This window comes from Zalophus californianus, chromosome 3, assembly GCF_009762305.2.
Source record: "Zalophus californianus isolate mZalCal1 chromosome 3, mZalCal1.pri.v2, whole genome shotgun sequence".
In the NCBI taxonomy this organism is placed as follows: Eukaryota; Metazoa; Chordata; class Mammalia; order Carnivora; family Otariidae; genus Zalophus; species Zalophus californianus.
The window spans coordinates 156203324-156218143 of NC_045597.1; the positions used below are offsets into that span (position 1 = coordinate 156203324).

Sequence of the window (14820 nt, forward strand, 5' to 3'; positions counted from 1 at the left end):
AAGTGGCAGAGCTGGGGACACTCCCCTTCCTCCCCCGGGCGGAGCGGCGTGGGAACCCACCGCAGGGATCTGCTGGGTTTGGAGACTCCACACGGGGTCGGGTGCCAGAGATAGAAACGCTCGGTCACAGGCCGGGTGAGAACGGAGTGCAGCCAGAGACCAGGGAGATGGGAATGATTGACTGCTTTTCTCTTGGGGCTCACTGAGAAGTGGGGGCCCCCGAGTTCTCGGCTCCTCTGCGGCGGAGATTGGGAGGCTACCATTTTCACTCTCGTCCTCCAAATCTGTGCGGAAAGCTTGCAGGGAACAAAAGCTCCTGAGAGCAAACCCGAGCGGATTACTTAGCCCAGACCAGCAAGGGCGGGGCAATTCCGCCTCCCGCAAAAACATTTGGGAACCACGGCAACAGGCCCCTCCCCCAGAAGATCAGCTTTTTTTTTTTTTTTTAAGATCATGGCTTTTTTACCATGATGCATTAGTTTTTCAAAGTTAATTTTTTAACTTTTTTTTTTAAATTTTTCTTTTTCCCTTTTTCAACCAACATCTTTTCAATCCCTTTTGGAAAAAAAAACATTTTTATTTTTCATTTTAAGGTCATATTCTATCCCTTCATAGTAGATACCCTTATTTTTGGCATATATATATAAGTTGTTCTCTCTTTAAAATTTTGATACAGTTTCTCCTAACAGATCAAAATATACCCTAAATCACTAGTGTATGGCTTTGTTCTAGTCTCCTGCCTGATCACATTCTCTCCCTTTTTTTTTTTAAATCTTCTTTCTTTTTTCAAACAACTTCTTGTTGTATCAATTCCTTTTATAAAATCTTTTATAATTTTCATCTTTACAATCATCTTCTATCCCTCCATTGTATCAACCCTTATTTTGTACATATATAAGTCTTTCTTTCTTTAAAATTTTAGGAGGCACTTTCTTCTAACAGACCAAAATACACCCAAAATCTAGTGTGTGGCACTGATCTATGGACTAGCCTGATCATATTTGATCATATTCTGTTTATTTTTGTTTTGTTCTGTTTTTGTTTGTTTTTATCTTTTTCTTTTTTTTTCTTTCTTTTTTCTTTCTTTCCCTTTCTTTTCCCCCTGGTTTTAGGTCTTTTCTGATTTGTTTAGAGTATATTTGCTGGGGACGTTTTTAACCTGTTAGCATTTTGTTCTCTCATTCATCTATTCTCCTCTGGACAAAATGACAAGACAAAAAAAATCACCTCAGCAAAAAGAACAAGAGGTAGTACTGTCTGCCAGGGACCTACTCAATATGGACATTAGTACGATGTTGGACCTAGAGTTCAGAATCATGATTTTAAAGATACTAGCTGGGCTTGAAAAAAGCATAGAAGTTATTAGAGAAACCCTTCCTGGAGAAATAAAAGAACTAAAATCTAACCAAATCTAAATAAAAAAGGCTATTAATGAGGTGCAATCAAAAATGGGGGCACTAACTTCTAGGATAAATGAGGCAGAAGAGAGAATCACGATATAGAAGACCAAATGATGGAAAATAAAGAAGCTGAGAAAAAGACAGATAAACAACTACTGGATCATGAGGGCAGTATTCGAAAGATAAGCGATATGATAAGATGAAACAACATTAGAATAACTGGGATCCCAGAAGAAGAAGAAGAAAGAGAGAGAGGGGCAGAAGGTATATTGGAGCAAATTATAGCAGAGAACTTCCCTAATGTGGGGAAGGAAACAGGTATCAAAATCCAGGAGTCACAGAGAACCCCTCTCAAAATCAATAAAAATAGGTCAACACCCCGACATCTAATAGTAAAACTTATGAGTCTCAGAGATAAAGAGAAAAATCTTGAAAGCAGCTCAGGAGAAGAGATATGTAACCTATAATGGTAGAAACATTAGATCGGCAACAGATCTATACACAGAGACCTGGCAGGGCAGAAAGGACTGGCATGATATCTTCAGAGTACTAAATGAGAAAAATATGCAGCCAAGAATACTGTATCCAGCTAGGCTGTCACTGAAAATAGAAGGAGAGATAAAAACCTTCCAGGACAAACAAAAACTAAAGGAATTTGCAAACACAAAACCAGCCCTACAAGAAATATTGAAAGGGGTCCTCTAAGCAAAGAGAGAGCCTAAAAGCAGCATAGACCAGAAAGGAATACAGACAATATACAGTAACAGTCACCTTACAGGCAATACAATGGCACTAAATTCATATCTTTCAATAGTTACCCTGAAGGTAAATGGGCTAAATGTCCCAATCAAAAGACACAGGCTATCAGATTGGATAAAAAAACAAGACCCATCAAAATGCTGTCTGCAAGAGACTCATTTTAGACCCAAAGACACCCCTGTGATTGAAAGTGAGGGGGTGGAAAACAATTTACCATGCTAATGGACACCAAAAGAAAGTTGGGGGGGCAATCCTTATATCAGACAAATTAGATTTTAAAACAAAAACTGTAATAAGAGATGAGGAAGGACACTATATCCTAAAGGGTCTATCCAACAAGAAGATCTAACAATTGTAAATATCTATGCCCCTAACATGGGAGCAGCCAATTATATAAGGCAATTAATAACAAAAGCAAAGAAACACATCGACAACAATACAATAATAGTGGGGGACTTTAACATCCCCCTGACTGATATGGACAGATCATCTAAGCAAAAGATCAACAAGGAAATAAAGACTTTAAATGACACACTGGACCAAATGGACTTCACAGACATATTCAGAACATTCCATCCCAAAGCAATGGAATACACATTCTTCTCTAGTGCCCATGGAACATTCTCCAGAATAGATCACACCCTAGGTCACAAATCAGGTCTCAACCGGTACCAAAAGTTTGGGATTATTCCCTGCATATTTACAGACCACAGTACTTTGAAACTAGAACTCAATCACAAGAGGAAAGTCGGAAAGAACTCAAATACATGGAGGCTAAAGAGGATCCTACTAAAGAATGAATGGGTCAACCAGGAAATTAAAGAATTTAAAAAAATTCATTGAAACCAACGAAAATGAAAACACAACTGTTCAAAATCTTTGGGATACAGCAAAGGCAATCCTGAGAGGAAAGTATATAGCAATACAAGCCTTTCTCAAGAAACAAGAAAGATCTCAAATACACAACCTAACCCTACACCTAAAGGAGCTAGAGAAAAAACAGCAAATAAAGCCTAAACCCAGCAGGAGAAGAGAAATAATAAAGATCAGAGCAGAAATCAATGAAATAGAAACCAAAAGAACAGTAGAACAGATCAACGAAACTAGGAGCTGGTTCTTTGAAAGAATTAACAAGATTGATAAACCCCTGGCCAGACTTATCAAAAAGAAAAGAGAAATGACCCAAATCAACAAAATCATGAATGAATGAGGAGAGATCACAACCAACACCAAAGACATACAAACAATTATAAGATCATATTATGAGCAACTCTATGCCAGCAAATTAGATAACCTAGAAGAAATGGGTGCATTCCTAGAGATGTATCAACTACCAAAATTGAACCAGGAAGAAATAGAAAACCTGAAAAGACCTATAACCACTAAGGAAATTGAAGCAGTCATCAAAAATCTCCCAACAAACAAAAGCCCAGGGCCAGATGGCTTCCCAGGGGAATTCTACCAAACATTTAAAGATGAATTAATACCTTTTCTCCTGAAACTGTTCCAAAAAGTAGAAATGGAAGGAAAACTTCCAAACTCATTTTATGAGGCCACCATTACCTTGATCCCAAAACCAGACAAATACCCCATCAAAAAGGAGAATTACAGACCAATATCCTTGATGAACATGGATGCAAAAATTCTCACCAAAATACTAGCCAATAGGATCCAACAGTACATTAAAAGGATTATTCACCATGACCAAGTGGGATTTATCCCTGGGCTGCAAGGTTGGTTCAACATCTGCAAATCAATCAATGTGATACAATATATTAACAAAAGAAAGAACAAGAATCATATGATACTCTCAATAGGTGCAGAAAAAGCATTTGGCAAAGTACAGCACCCTTTCTTGATCAAAACTCTTCAGAGTATAGGGATGGAGGGTACATACCTCAATATCATAAAAGCCATCTATGAAAAACCTACAGCAAATATCATTCTCAATGGGGAAAAGCTGAGAGCTTTCCCCCTAAGGTCATGAACGCGGCAGGGATGTCCACTATCACCACTGCTATTCAACATAGTATTAGAAGTCCTAGCCACAGCAATCAGACAACAAAAAGAAATCAAAGGCATACAAATTGGCAAAGAGGAAGTCAAACTCTCACTCTTTGCAGATGATATGATACTTTATGTGGAAAACTCAAAAGATTCCACCCCAAAACTGCTACAACTCATACAGGAATTCAGTCAAGTGGCAGGATATAAAATCAATGCACAGAAATCAGTGGCATTCCTATACACCAACAACAAGACAGAAGAGAGACAAATTAAGGAGTTGATCCCATTTACAATTGCACCCAAAACCATAAGATACCTAGGAATAAATCTAACCAAAGAGGCAAAGGATCTGTACTCAGAAAACTATAAAATACTCATGAAAAAAATTGAGGAAGACACAAAGAAATGGAAAAACGTTCCATGCTCATGGATTGGAAGAACCAACATTGTGAAGATGTCAATGCTACCTAGAGCAATCTACACATTCAGTGCAATCCCTATCAAAATACCATCCACTTTTTTCAAAGAAATGGAACAAATAATCCTAAAATTTGTATGGAACCAGAATAGACCCCGAATAGCCAGAGGAATGTTGAAAAAGAAAAGCAAAGCTGGCAGCATCACAAGTCCGGACTTCCAGCTCTATTACAAAGCTGTCATCATCAAGACAGTATGGTACTGGCACAAAAACAGACACATCGATCAATGGAACAGAACAGACAGCCCAGAAATGGACCCTCAACTCTACGGTCAACTAATCTTTGACAAAGCAGGAAAGAATGTCCAATGGAAAAAAGACAGTCTCTTCAACAAATGGTGTTGGCAAAATTGGACAGCCACATGCAGAAGAATGAAACTGGACCATATCCTTACACCACACACAAAAATGGACTCCAAATGGTTGAAAGACCTAAATGTGAGACAGGAATCCATCAAAATCCTAAAGGAGAACACAGGCAGCAACCTCTTTGACCTTAGCCACAGCAACTTCTTCCTAGAAACATCGCCAAAGGCAAGGGAAGCAAAGGCAAAAATGAACTATTGGGATTTCATCAAAATAAAAAGCTTTTGCATAGCAAAAGAAACAATCACAAAACCAAAAGACAACCGACAGAATGGGAGAAAATATTTGCAAATGACACATCAGATAAAGGGCTAGTATCCAAAATCTATAAAGAACTTATCAAACTCAACACCCAAAGAACAAATAATCCAATCAAGAAATGGGCAGAAGACATGAACAGACATTTTAACAAAGAAGACATCCAAATGGCCAACAGACACATGAAAAAGTGCTCAACATCGCTTGGCATCAGGGAAATCCAAATCAAAACCTCAATGAGATACCACCTCACACCAGTCAGAATGGCTAAAATTAACAAGTCAGGAAACGACAGATGTTGGCGGGGATGCAGAGAAAGGAGAACTCTCCTACACTGTTGGTGGGAATGTAAGTTGGTGCAACCCCTCTGAAAAACAGTATGGAGGTTCCTCAAACAGTTGAAAATAGAGTTACCATACAATCCAGCAATTGCACTACTGGGTATTTACCACAAAGATACAAATGTAGAGATCCGAAGGGGTATGTGCACCCCAATGTTTATAGCAGCAATGTCCACAATAGCCAAACTGTGGAAAGAGCCAAGATGTCCATCGACAGATGAATGGATAAAGAAGATGTGGAATATATATACAATGGAATATTATGCAGCCATCAAGAGGAATGAGATCTTGCCATTTGCAACGACGTGGATGAAACTGGAGGGTGTTATGCTGAGTGAAATAAGTCAATCAGAGAAAGACATGTATCATATGACCTCACTGATATGAGGAATTCTTAATCTCAGGAAACAAACTGAGGGTTGCTGGAGTGGTGGGGGAGTGGGAGGGATGGGGTGGCTGGGTGATAGACATTGGGGAGGGTTTGTGCTATGGCAAGTGCTGTGAATTGTGCAAGACTGTTGAATCACAGATCTGTACCTCTGAAACAAATAATGTAATATATGTTAAGAAAAAAAGAAGAAGAAGAAGAAGATAGTAGGAAGGGAAGAATGAAGGGGTGGAAATCAGAGGGGGAGACGAACCGTGAGAGACAATGGACTCTGAAAAACAAACTGAGGGTTCTGGAGGGGAGGGGGGTGGGGGGATGGGTTAGCCTGGTGATGGGTATTAAAGAGGGCACGTTCTGCGTGGAGTACTGGGTGTTATGCACAAACAATGAAACATGGAACACTACATCCAAAACTAATGATGTAATGTATGGTGATTAACATAACAATAAAAAAATTTTAAAAAGATCAAGAAATCACATACCAGGGATTTGCTCAAACAAATATAAGCAATGTATCTGAACAACACTTTAGAACAACAGTCATAAGAACACTGGCTGGACTTGAAAGAAGCATAGAAGACATCAGAGAAACCCTGGCTGCAGAGACAAAAGACCTAAAAACTAGTCAGGCTGAAATAAAAAAAATGCTATGACTGAGATGCAAAACTGACTGTATATAATCACAGTGAGGATGGAAGAAGCAGAGGAAGAAATAGGTGATACAGAAGGTGAAATTATGGAAAATAATGAAGCTGAAAAAAGGAAAAAAAACCTATTAGATCATGAATATAGACTTAGGGGACTCAGCAATTACACAGGAGTCCCTGAAGAAAAAGAGCAGGAAAAGGGGGCAGAAGGTTTATTTGAACAAATTATGGCTGAGAACCTTCCTAATCTGGGGAAAGAAACAGGCGTTCAAGTCCAAGAGGCACAGAGAACTCCCCTCAAAATCAACAGAAACAGGTCAACAACCAGGACATATCATAGTGAAACTTGCAAAATACAAAGATAAAGAGAGACTTCTAAAAGTAGCTAGGGAAAAAATGTCCTTAACCTACAAGAGTAGACACCTAAGGTTAGCAGCAGACCTGGCCACAGTAACTTAGCAGGCCAGAAGAGGATGGTATGAAATACTCAACGTGCTAAGGGGAAAAATATGCAGTCAAGAATACTTTATCCAGCAAGGCTGTCATTCAGAATAGAAGGAAAGATAAAGAATTTCTCAAACAGGCAAAAACCAAAGGAGTTCATGAAGAGTAAACCAGGCCTGCAAGAAATATTAAAGGGGCCCCTCTGAGTGGGAAAGAGACCAAAAGCAACAAAGACTAGAAAGGAAACAGAGACAGTCTACAGGAACAGCAACTTTACAGGTAATACAATGGCATTAAATCATATCTATCAATAATTACTCTGAATGTAAATGGACTCAATGCTCCAATCAAAAGACATAGGGTATAAGAATGACTAAGAAAACAAGACCCATTATATGCTGCTTACAAGAGACTCATTTTAGACCCAAAGACACCTGCAGATGGAAAGTGAGGGTGTGGAGGACCATTTACCATGCTAATGGTCATCAGAAGAAAGCTGGAGTAGCCATACTTACATCAGACAAACTAAATTTTAAACCAAAGACTCTAAAAAGAGATGAGGAAGGGCACTATATCATAATAAAGGGGTCTATCGAACAAGAAAATCGAGCAATTGTAAATATTTATGTCCCCAACTTGGGATCACACAAATATCTAAATCAATAACAAACATAAAGAAACTCATTGATAGTACAGTAATAGTAGGGAACTTTACCACTCCCCTCACAGCAACGGACAGATCATCTAAGCAGAAGATCAACAAGGAAACAAGGGCTTTCAATGACACACTGGACCAGATGGACTTAGCAGATACAGTCAGAACATTTCATCCTAAAGCAGCAGAATACACATTCTTTTCAAATGCACAGAGAACATTCTCCAGAATAGATCACATACTGGGTCAAAAGTCAGGCCTCAACCAGTACAAAAAGACTGAGATCACACCATGCATATTTTCAGACCACAACATTATGAAATTTGAAGCCAACCACAAGAAAAAATTTGGAAAGACCATAAATACCTGGAGGTTAAAGAAGTATCTTACTAAACAATGAACGGGTCAGCTAGGAAATTAAAGAAGCAATAAAAAAAAAAATACATGGAAGCAAAGGAAAATGAAAACACAGTAGAAAAAACATCTGGGATGCAGCAAAGCAGTCCAGGAGGGAAGTATATAACAATACAGTCCTACTTCAAGAAGCAAGAAAAATCTCAAATACACAACCTAACCTTACACCTAAAGGAGCTAGAAAAAGAATAGCAAATAAAGCCTAAAACCAGCAGAATAATGGAAATAATAAAGATTAGAGCAGAAATAAATGGTATAGAAATTTTAAAAAGAATAGCAGAACAGACCAGCAAAACTAGGAGCTGGTTCTTTGAAAGAATTAACAAAATTGATAAACCCCTAGCCAGACTTATCAAAAAGAAAACAGAAAGGACCCAAATAATCACAAATGAGAAAGGAGAGATCACAACCAACACTGCAGAAATACAAACACTTATAAGAGAATATTATGAGCAATTATATGCCAACAAATTGGGCAATCTGGAAGAAATAGAAAAATTCCTAGAAAAATATAAACTACCAAAACTGAAGCAGAAAGAAATAGGAAATTTCAACAGACCAATAACCAGCAAAGAAATTGAATTAGTAATCAAATATCTCCCAAGAAACAAGAGTCCATGGTGGATGGCTTCCTAGGGGAATTCTATCAAACATTTAAAGAACAGTTAACAACTATTCTTCTCAAACTGTTCCAAAAAATAGAAATGGAGGGAACACCTCCAAACTTATTCTATGAGGCCAGAATTATCTTGATTCCAAAACCAGACAGGGACCACTAAATCCACTGAAAAAGAGAATTCGAGGGGCACCTGGGCGGTTCAGGTGGTTAAGCGTCTGACTTTTGATTTTGGCTCAAGTCATCATCTCGGGGTTGTGAAATCGAGCTGTGCGTTGGTCTCTGCACTCAGCATGGACTCTGCTTGAGAGTCTCTCCTTCTGTCCCTCCCATCCTATTTCCACTCTCTCTCAAATAAATTTTTTTTTTTTTAAAGGGAGAATTGCAAACCAATATCCCTGATGAACATGGATGCAAAAATTCTCAACAAGATACTAGCAAATTGAATCCAACTGCAGGCTAAAACAATTGTTCACCACAATCAAGTGGGATTTATTCCTGGGCGGCAGGGTTGTTCAGTATTCACAAATCAATCAACATGAATCACCACATCAATAAAAGAAAAGATAAGAACCATATAATCCTCTCAACAGATGCAGAAAAAGCATTTGACAAAATACGGCCTCCTTCTTTGAAAAAACCTTCAAGAAAGTAGGGATAGAAGGAACAAAGCTCAACATCATGAAGGCCATATACAAAAGACCCATAGTTAATTATCATCTTCAATGGGGAAAAACTGAAAGCATTTCCTCTAAGGTCAGGAACATGACAGAGATATCGACTTCCACCACTGTTGTTCAGCATAGTACTGGAAGTCTTAGCCTCAGAAATCAGGCAACAAAAAGAAAAAAAAATCAGCAAGGAAGAAGCCAAACTTTCAGTATTTGCACATGACATCATACTCTATGTAGAAAACCCAAAAGACTGCACCAAAACTTCGCTAGAAGTGATACATGAATTCAGCAAAGTTGCAGGATATAAAATCAACATATAGAAATACGGTGCATTTCTATAATGAAGCAATAATGAAGCAGCAGAAAGAGAAGCCAAGGAATTGATCCCATTTACAATTGCACCAAAAACCATAAGATAGCTAGGAATAAACCTAACCAAAAAGGTAAAAGACTTGTACTCTGAAAACTATAGAAACTTATGAAAGAAATTGAAGGTGACACAAAGAAATGGAAAAACATTCCATGCTCATGGATTGGAAGAACAAATATTGTTAAATGTCTATACTACACAAAGCAATCTATACATTCAATGCAATCCCTATCAAAATGCCACCAGCATTTTTCACAGAGCTAGAACAATTCTAAAATTTGTATGTAACCAGAAAAGATCCTGAATAGTCAAAGTAATGTTGAAAAGAAAAGCAAACTGTCAGGCATCACAATTCCAGACTTCAAGCTCTATTACAAAGCTGTAATCATCAAGACAGTATGGTACTGGCACAAAAACAGACACATGGATCAATGTAGCACAATAGGGAACCCAGAAATGGACCCACAGCTATATGGTCAACTAATCTTTGACAAAGCAGGAAAGAATATCCAATGGAAAAAACAATTTTTCAACAAATGGTGTTGGGGAAAAATGGACAATGACATGCGGAAGAAGGAAATTGGGCCACTTTGTTACACCATACACAAAAATAAATTAAAAATGGATGAAAGACCTAAATGTGAGACAGGAAACCATCAAAATCCTAAAAAACACAGGCAGCAACCTCTTTGACCTTGGCCTTAACAACTTCTCACTAGACATGTCACCTGAGGCAAGGGAAACAAAAACAAAAATGAACTATTGGGACTTCATCAAGATAAAAAGCTCCTGCACAGTGAAGGAAACAATAAACAAAACTAAAAGGCAGCCTATGGAATGGGAGAAAATATTTGCAAATCTTGACATATCTGATAAAGAGTAGGATCCAGAATCTATGAAGAACTTATCAAACTCAATACCCAAAACCCAAATAATCCAGTTAAGAAACAGGCAGAAGACATGAACAGACATTTTTCCAAAGAAGACATACAAATTGCTAACAGACACATGAAAAGATGTTCAACATCACTCATCATCAGGGAAATACAAATCAAAACCAGGATGAGATACTACCTCACACCTATCAAAATGGCTAAAATTAACAACAAAGGAAACAACAAATGTTGGCGAGGATGTGGAAAAAGGGGAACCCTCTTGCACTGTTGGTGGGAATGCAAGCTCGTGCATCCACTGTGGAAAACAGTATGGAGGTTCCTCAAAAAATTAAAAATAGAGCTACCCTATGACCCAGCAACTGCACTAAGAGGTATCTACCTAAAGTATAGAAAAGTACAGATTCAAAGGGGGAACATGCACCCTGATGTTTATAGAAGCATTATCAACAACAGCAAATTATGGAAAGAGTCCAAATATCTATTGAGTGATGAATGGATAAAGAAGATGTTTATAAATATATACATATATATGTGCACACGTGCATGTGCACACACACACACACACATATACACACTGGAATATTACTCAACCATCAAAAAGAATGAAATCTTGAGGGTGCCTGGATGGCTCAGATGGTTAAGCATCTGCCTTCGGCTCAGGTCATGATCACAGGGTCTTGGGATCGAGTCCCGCATCAGGCTCCCTGCTAGGAGGGGAGCCTGCTTCTCCCTCTGCCTCTGCCTCTCTCTCTCTCTGACTCTCATGAATAAATAAATAAAACTTTAAAAAAAAAAAAAAGAATGAAATCTTGCCATTTGCTACATTGTGGTTGGAGCTAGAGGGTATTATGCTAAGTGAAATAAGTCGGTCAGAGAAAGACAAATACCGTATGATTTCACTCATATGTGGAATCTATGAAACAATATGGATAAACTTAGGGGAAGGGAAGGAAAATAAGATAAAAACAGACAAGGAGGCAAACCATAAGAGACTCTTAACTATAGAGAACAAACTAAGGGTTGCTGGAGGCAATGGGGGGGGATGGGCTAGATGGGGGATGGGTATCAAGGAAGGCACTTGTGATGAACACTGGGTGTTACATGTGAGTGATGAATCACTAAATTCTACTCCTAAAATCAATACTACACTATATGTTACCTAATCTGAATTGAAATAACTTGGAAGAAAAAAAAGATATAATGCACTTAGACATGGTTTCTGTAAGAAAGGCAAAATGGAACTCCTAACAGATGAATGATACTCAAAGATTCTTTCCAAATCAAAAGACTGATGAAAAAAAAAAAAAGCCAACCAAAACCATATGTTCATGTACTTAATGTTTAAATTCATATTTAAGGTATATGGGAATTTTTGTCTTTTCCTTAAAATGATTCTGTACTTGAACAGATGGCCCATGCTGCTTGGGCAGCATCCATTCCAGCCTCAGAAGCCAGTTCCTGCACCAAGCACATACCTGTGTGAGAAGAATGTTATCAAACAGCAGTTGAGTTTCCGACTGATCTTTAGTGATATCTGCATTGGCATTCATCCCAAAGATTTCTGGTGCAGGGTTCAGGGGCAGAGTCTTTGTGTATTCGATGTAGCTTTTGTGCTGCCAAGATGAATAATAAAGAGTCAGGAGGTTAGAAATCAATTATACTGTAGAACTTTCCCTCTGAGAAGTGATAATTTTCAATACTCAAGTTATTGAGTGGATGAGCCTGTGAAATTGGACACTGAATGCTTTCCTTTTCTTTCAACCTGGGCCAAAGTTAAAAAAAAAAAAAAAAAAGAAACATTTAGGAAGAAAAAATAAAATGTTCCATTCAATTGGAATGGATTTGAAAATGGAGAGAGGAATATCCCAGCCATCTCATTTAGCTGGTGAAATTTTTCTGCACCACATTCACTGATTGTTCTTCATTTATTGCAATTTTTTTCTCTTTACTCTGATTTTTCTGTTTGCTCGTGATAAATCCACGTAATTCAGAAAAGTAAACATCACCCAAATTTTTTATTACCCTGAGATAATCACCATTAACATTTATTTTTATACATATGCACATACATTTTGTACTTTCTTTACATGGACTTCTGTCAAAATTACAAACCTTTCTTCATGCTTACACAATCATACCAACACTCATATACATATATGGTGAGTGGGGGTAGGGGATTGTTCACTGATGGTTTCTCGAAATGGGTCATGTTACATATACCCGACTTCATCTTGCTGTATTCTCACTCGACAGTTCATCACTGGAAATCCTGATACCCATGGCTCCACATGTTGACCTCCTCCACTCATTTAGTGACCTTGGCTGTGGGACTGATTTTCTCCTCATCCCCACTGACATCTGCTCTCAGCTAGCATTAATCTTAATGGATGATGCAGTTATGGTATGTGCCTCTGATGCACGTGGTCATAGTTTAACTTTCAATACATGCCCAATTGACTTTTAGGAATAAAATGAGAACCAATTCAATTGTCCTGGCAGTTTCTGGAAGTCTACTGTGTGATCATCTGAAGGCAGATGCCACATCTTCTACTAGGCAGGCCTGGAAAAAGTAGGCAGAGGGAAATGGACTCTTGGCAGGAGATGGTTCTATAACTCTCTCCCCCTTTCTACCCGTGTGGTCTTGGGCAAGTCATTCAACTTTAGTGAACCTGCTTTCTCGTTGCTAAAAAGGACAGAATAATGATACTGATGTTAATTTGAAGCTCTAGTGAGATAATGAACTGTACTGCTTTGTAAATAAGTAAGCATGATCTAGATATTAACTATGATTGTTAACATGATTTTGTAACCCTTCTCATGTGTGTTTCCATTTTAATTGGGTACAATGACTTTCTACCAAAGGAATAAATTCATGACAACAGAATTTCAGCTCACTAAGGAAGCTCTTCCCAGGTGAGGGGCCTTTCTGATAGTCCTCACATTACAGCAAACAGCAAACCACTAACTACATCTATGCATGAGGCTGATTCTGTTCCAAGAAGGCTGAAAAAAGCACACACAATGGTTAACCAAAAACAAGCCCTCTGGGGGAAAAAAAATCACCATTTTATCAGAGGAATTTCAGGTTTTACTGCTTTTCGTTTTCTTGAAGGGCATACTTACATCACCAGAAGGAGGAACAAAATAGATGCCGCTTGAGTCGAATTTATAGCTTGTGTTTTGGACTAATTCTGTGTTGAAGAATTTGTTCAGAATGCTGCGCAGCGTGCGCCGATCCCAGTCGTCGGTCACCCTGCCTCCGTAATTGCATTCACCTGTCATGTACCGCAGAGCTTCGTAAGGCAGCTCCTGGAATCCAGACTTCAAGTCACTCCTCCAGCTAAGAGTTATCAATAGTACATCATGCAGAGCTGTGTTTCCTGTTTGCTCCTATTATTAAACTGCTTACAAAAATTTGCCTTAAGTACAATTTCCCCTTACATACGTTTCTGCTAATGGTCACAATTTCCCCCATAGTCTTTTTCTCCTTGTGTGATTTGTCATTTCCATTCAGTCAATGCAGAGAACAGAATTCATCTATTAACTTGGCACTCACTCACTATTCAACCAACACTGATGGACCACCTACTATGTGCTAGACACAGAATGAGACCAGAATCCCATCCTTGAAAACGTGGCATCGCTCACTGACATTCAAAACAAATCCAATGTAATTCAGAGATAATCAGTGTTAGTTCCTTGCATCACCTTTTTATATCCCTCTGTATGTTGACAAGTGGAATCATTATAGAGGCAATTTTGCATATAACTTTTCACCAAAGCTCATATTATACCTTTTACCATTTCATAAAATACTCTTTTAAAACATTTTAATAATTTAAGAAACAAAACAGATGAACATGGGGGAAGGGGGAAAAAACAGAGAGAGGAAAGCAAACCTATAAGAGACTCTTTAACTATAGAGAACAAACTGAAGGTTGATGGAGGGCAGTTGGCGGGGGATGGGCTAGTTGGGGGATGGGTATTAGGAGGGCACTTGTGATGAGCATATGTAAGTGATGAATCACTATATTCTACTCCTGAAACCAATATTACACTATATGTTAACTAGAATTTAAAAATTTGAAAAGAAAAAAAATTTTAATA

The 14820-nt window shown here is 38.3% G+C and overlaps 1 protein-coding gene across 3 annotated transcripts in view; it reads right to left on the reverse strand.

Annotated features, from left to right (window-relative positions):
• DNAH7 (dynein axonemal heavy chain 7) overlaps window positions 1-14820 on the reverse strand; it is a 279675-nt gene that overhangs the window by 29757 nt on the left and 235098 nt on the right. For all 3 annotated transcript variants that reach the window (XM_027588500.2, XM_027588499.2, XM_027588498.2), the window contains exons 59-60: window positions 13837-14022; window positions 12189-12326 (exon numbers count right to left, since the gene is read on the reverse strand). In XM_027588500.2, the coding sequence (XP_027444301.2) occupies window positions 12189-12326; window positions 13837-14022 (324 nt within the window). The remainder of the gene's footprint in view (window positions 1-12188; window positions 12327-13836; window positions 14023-14820) is intronic.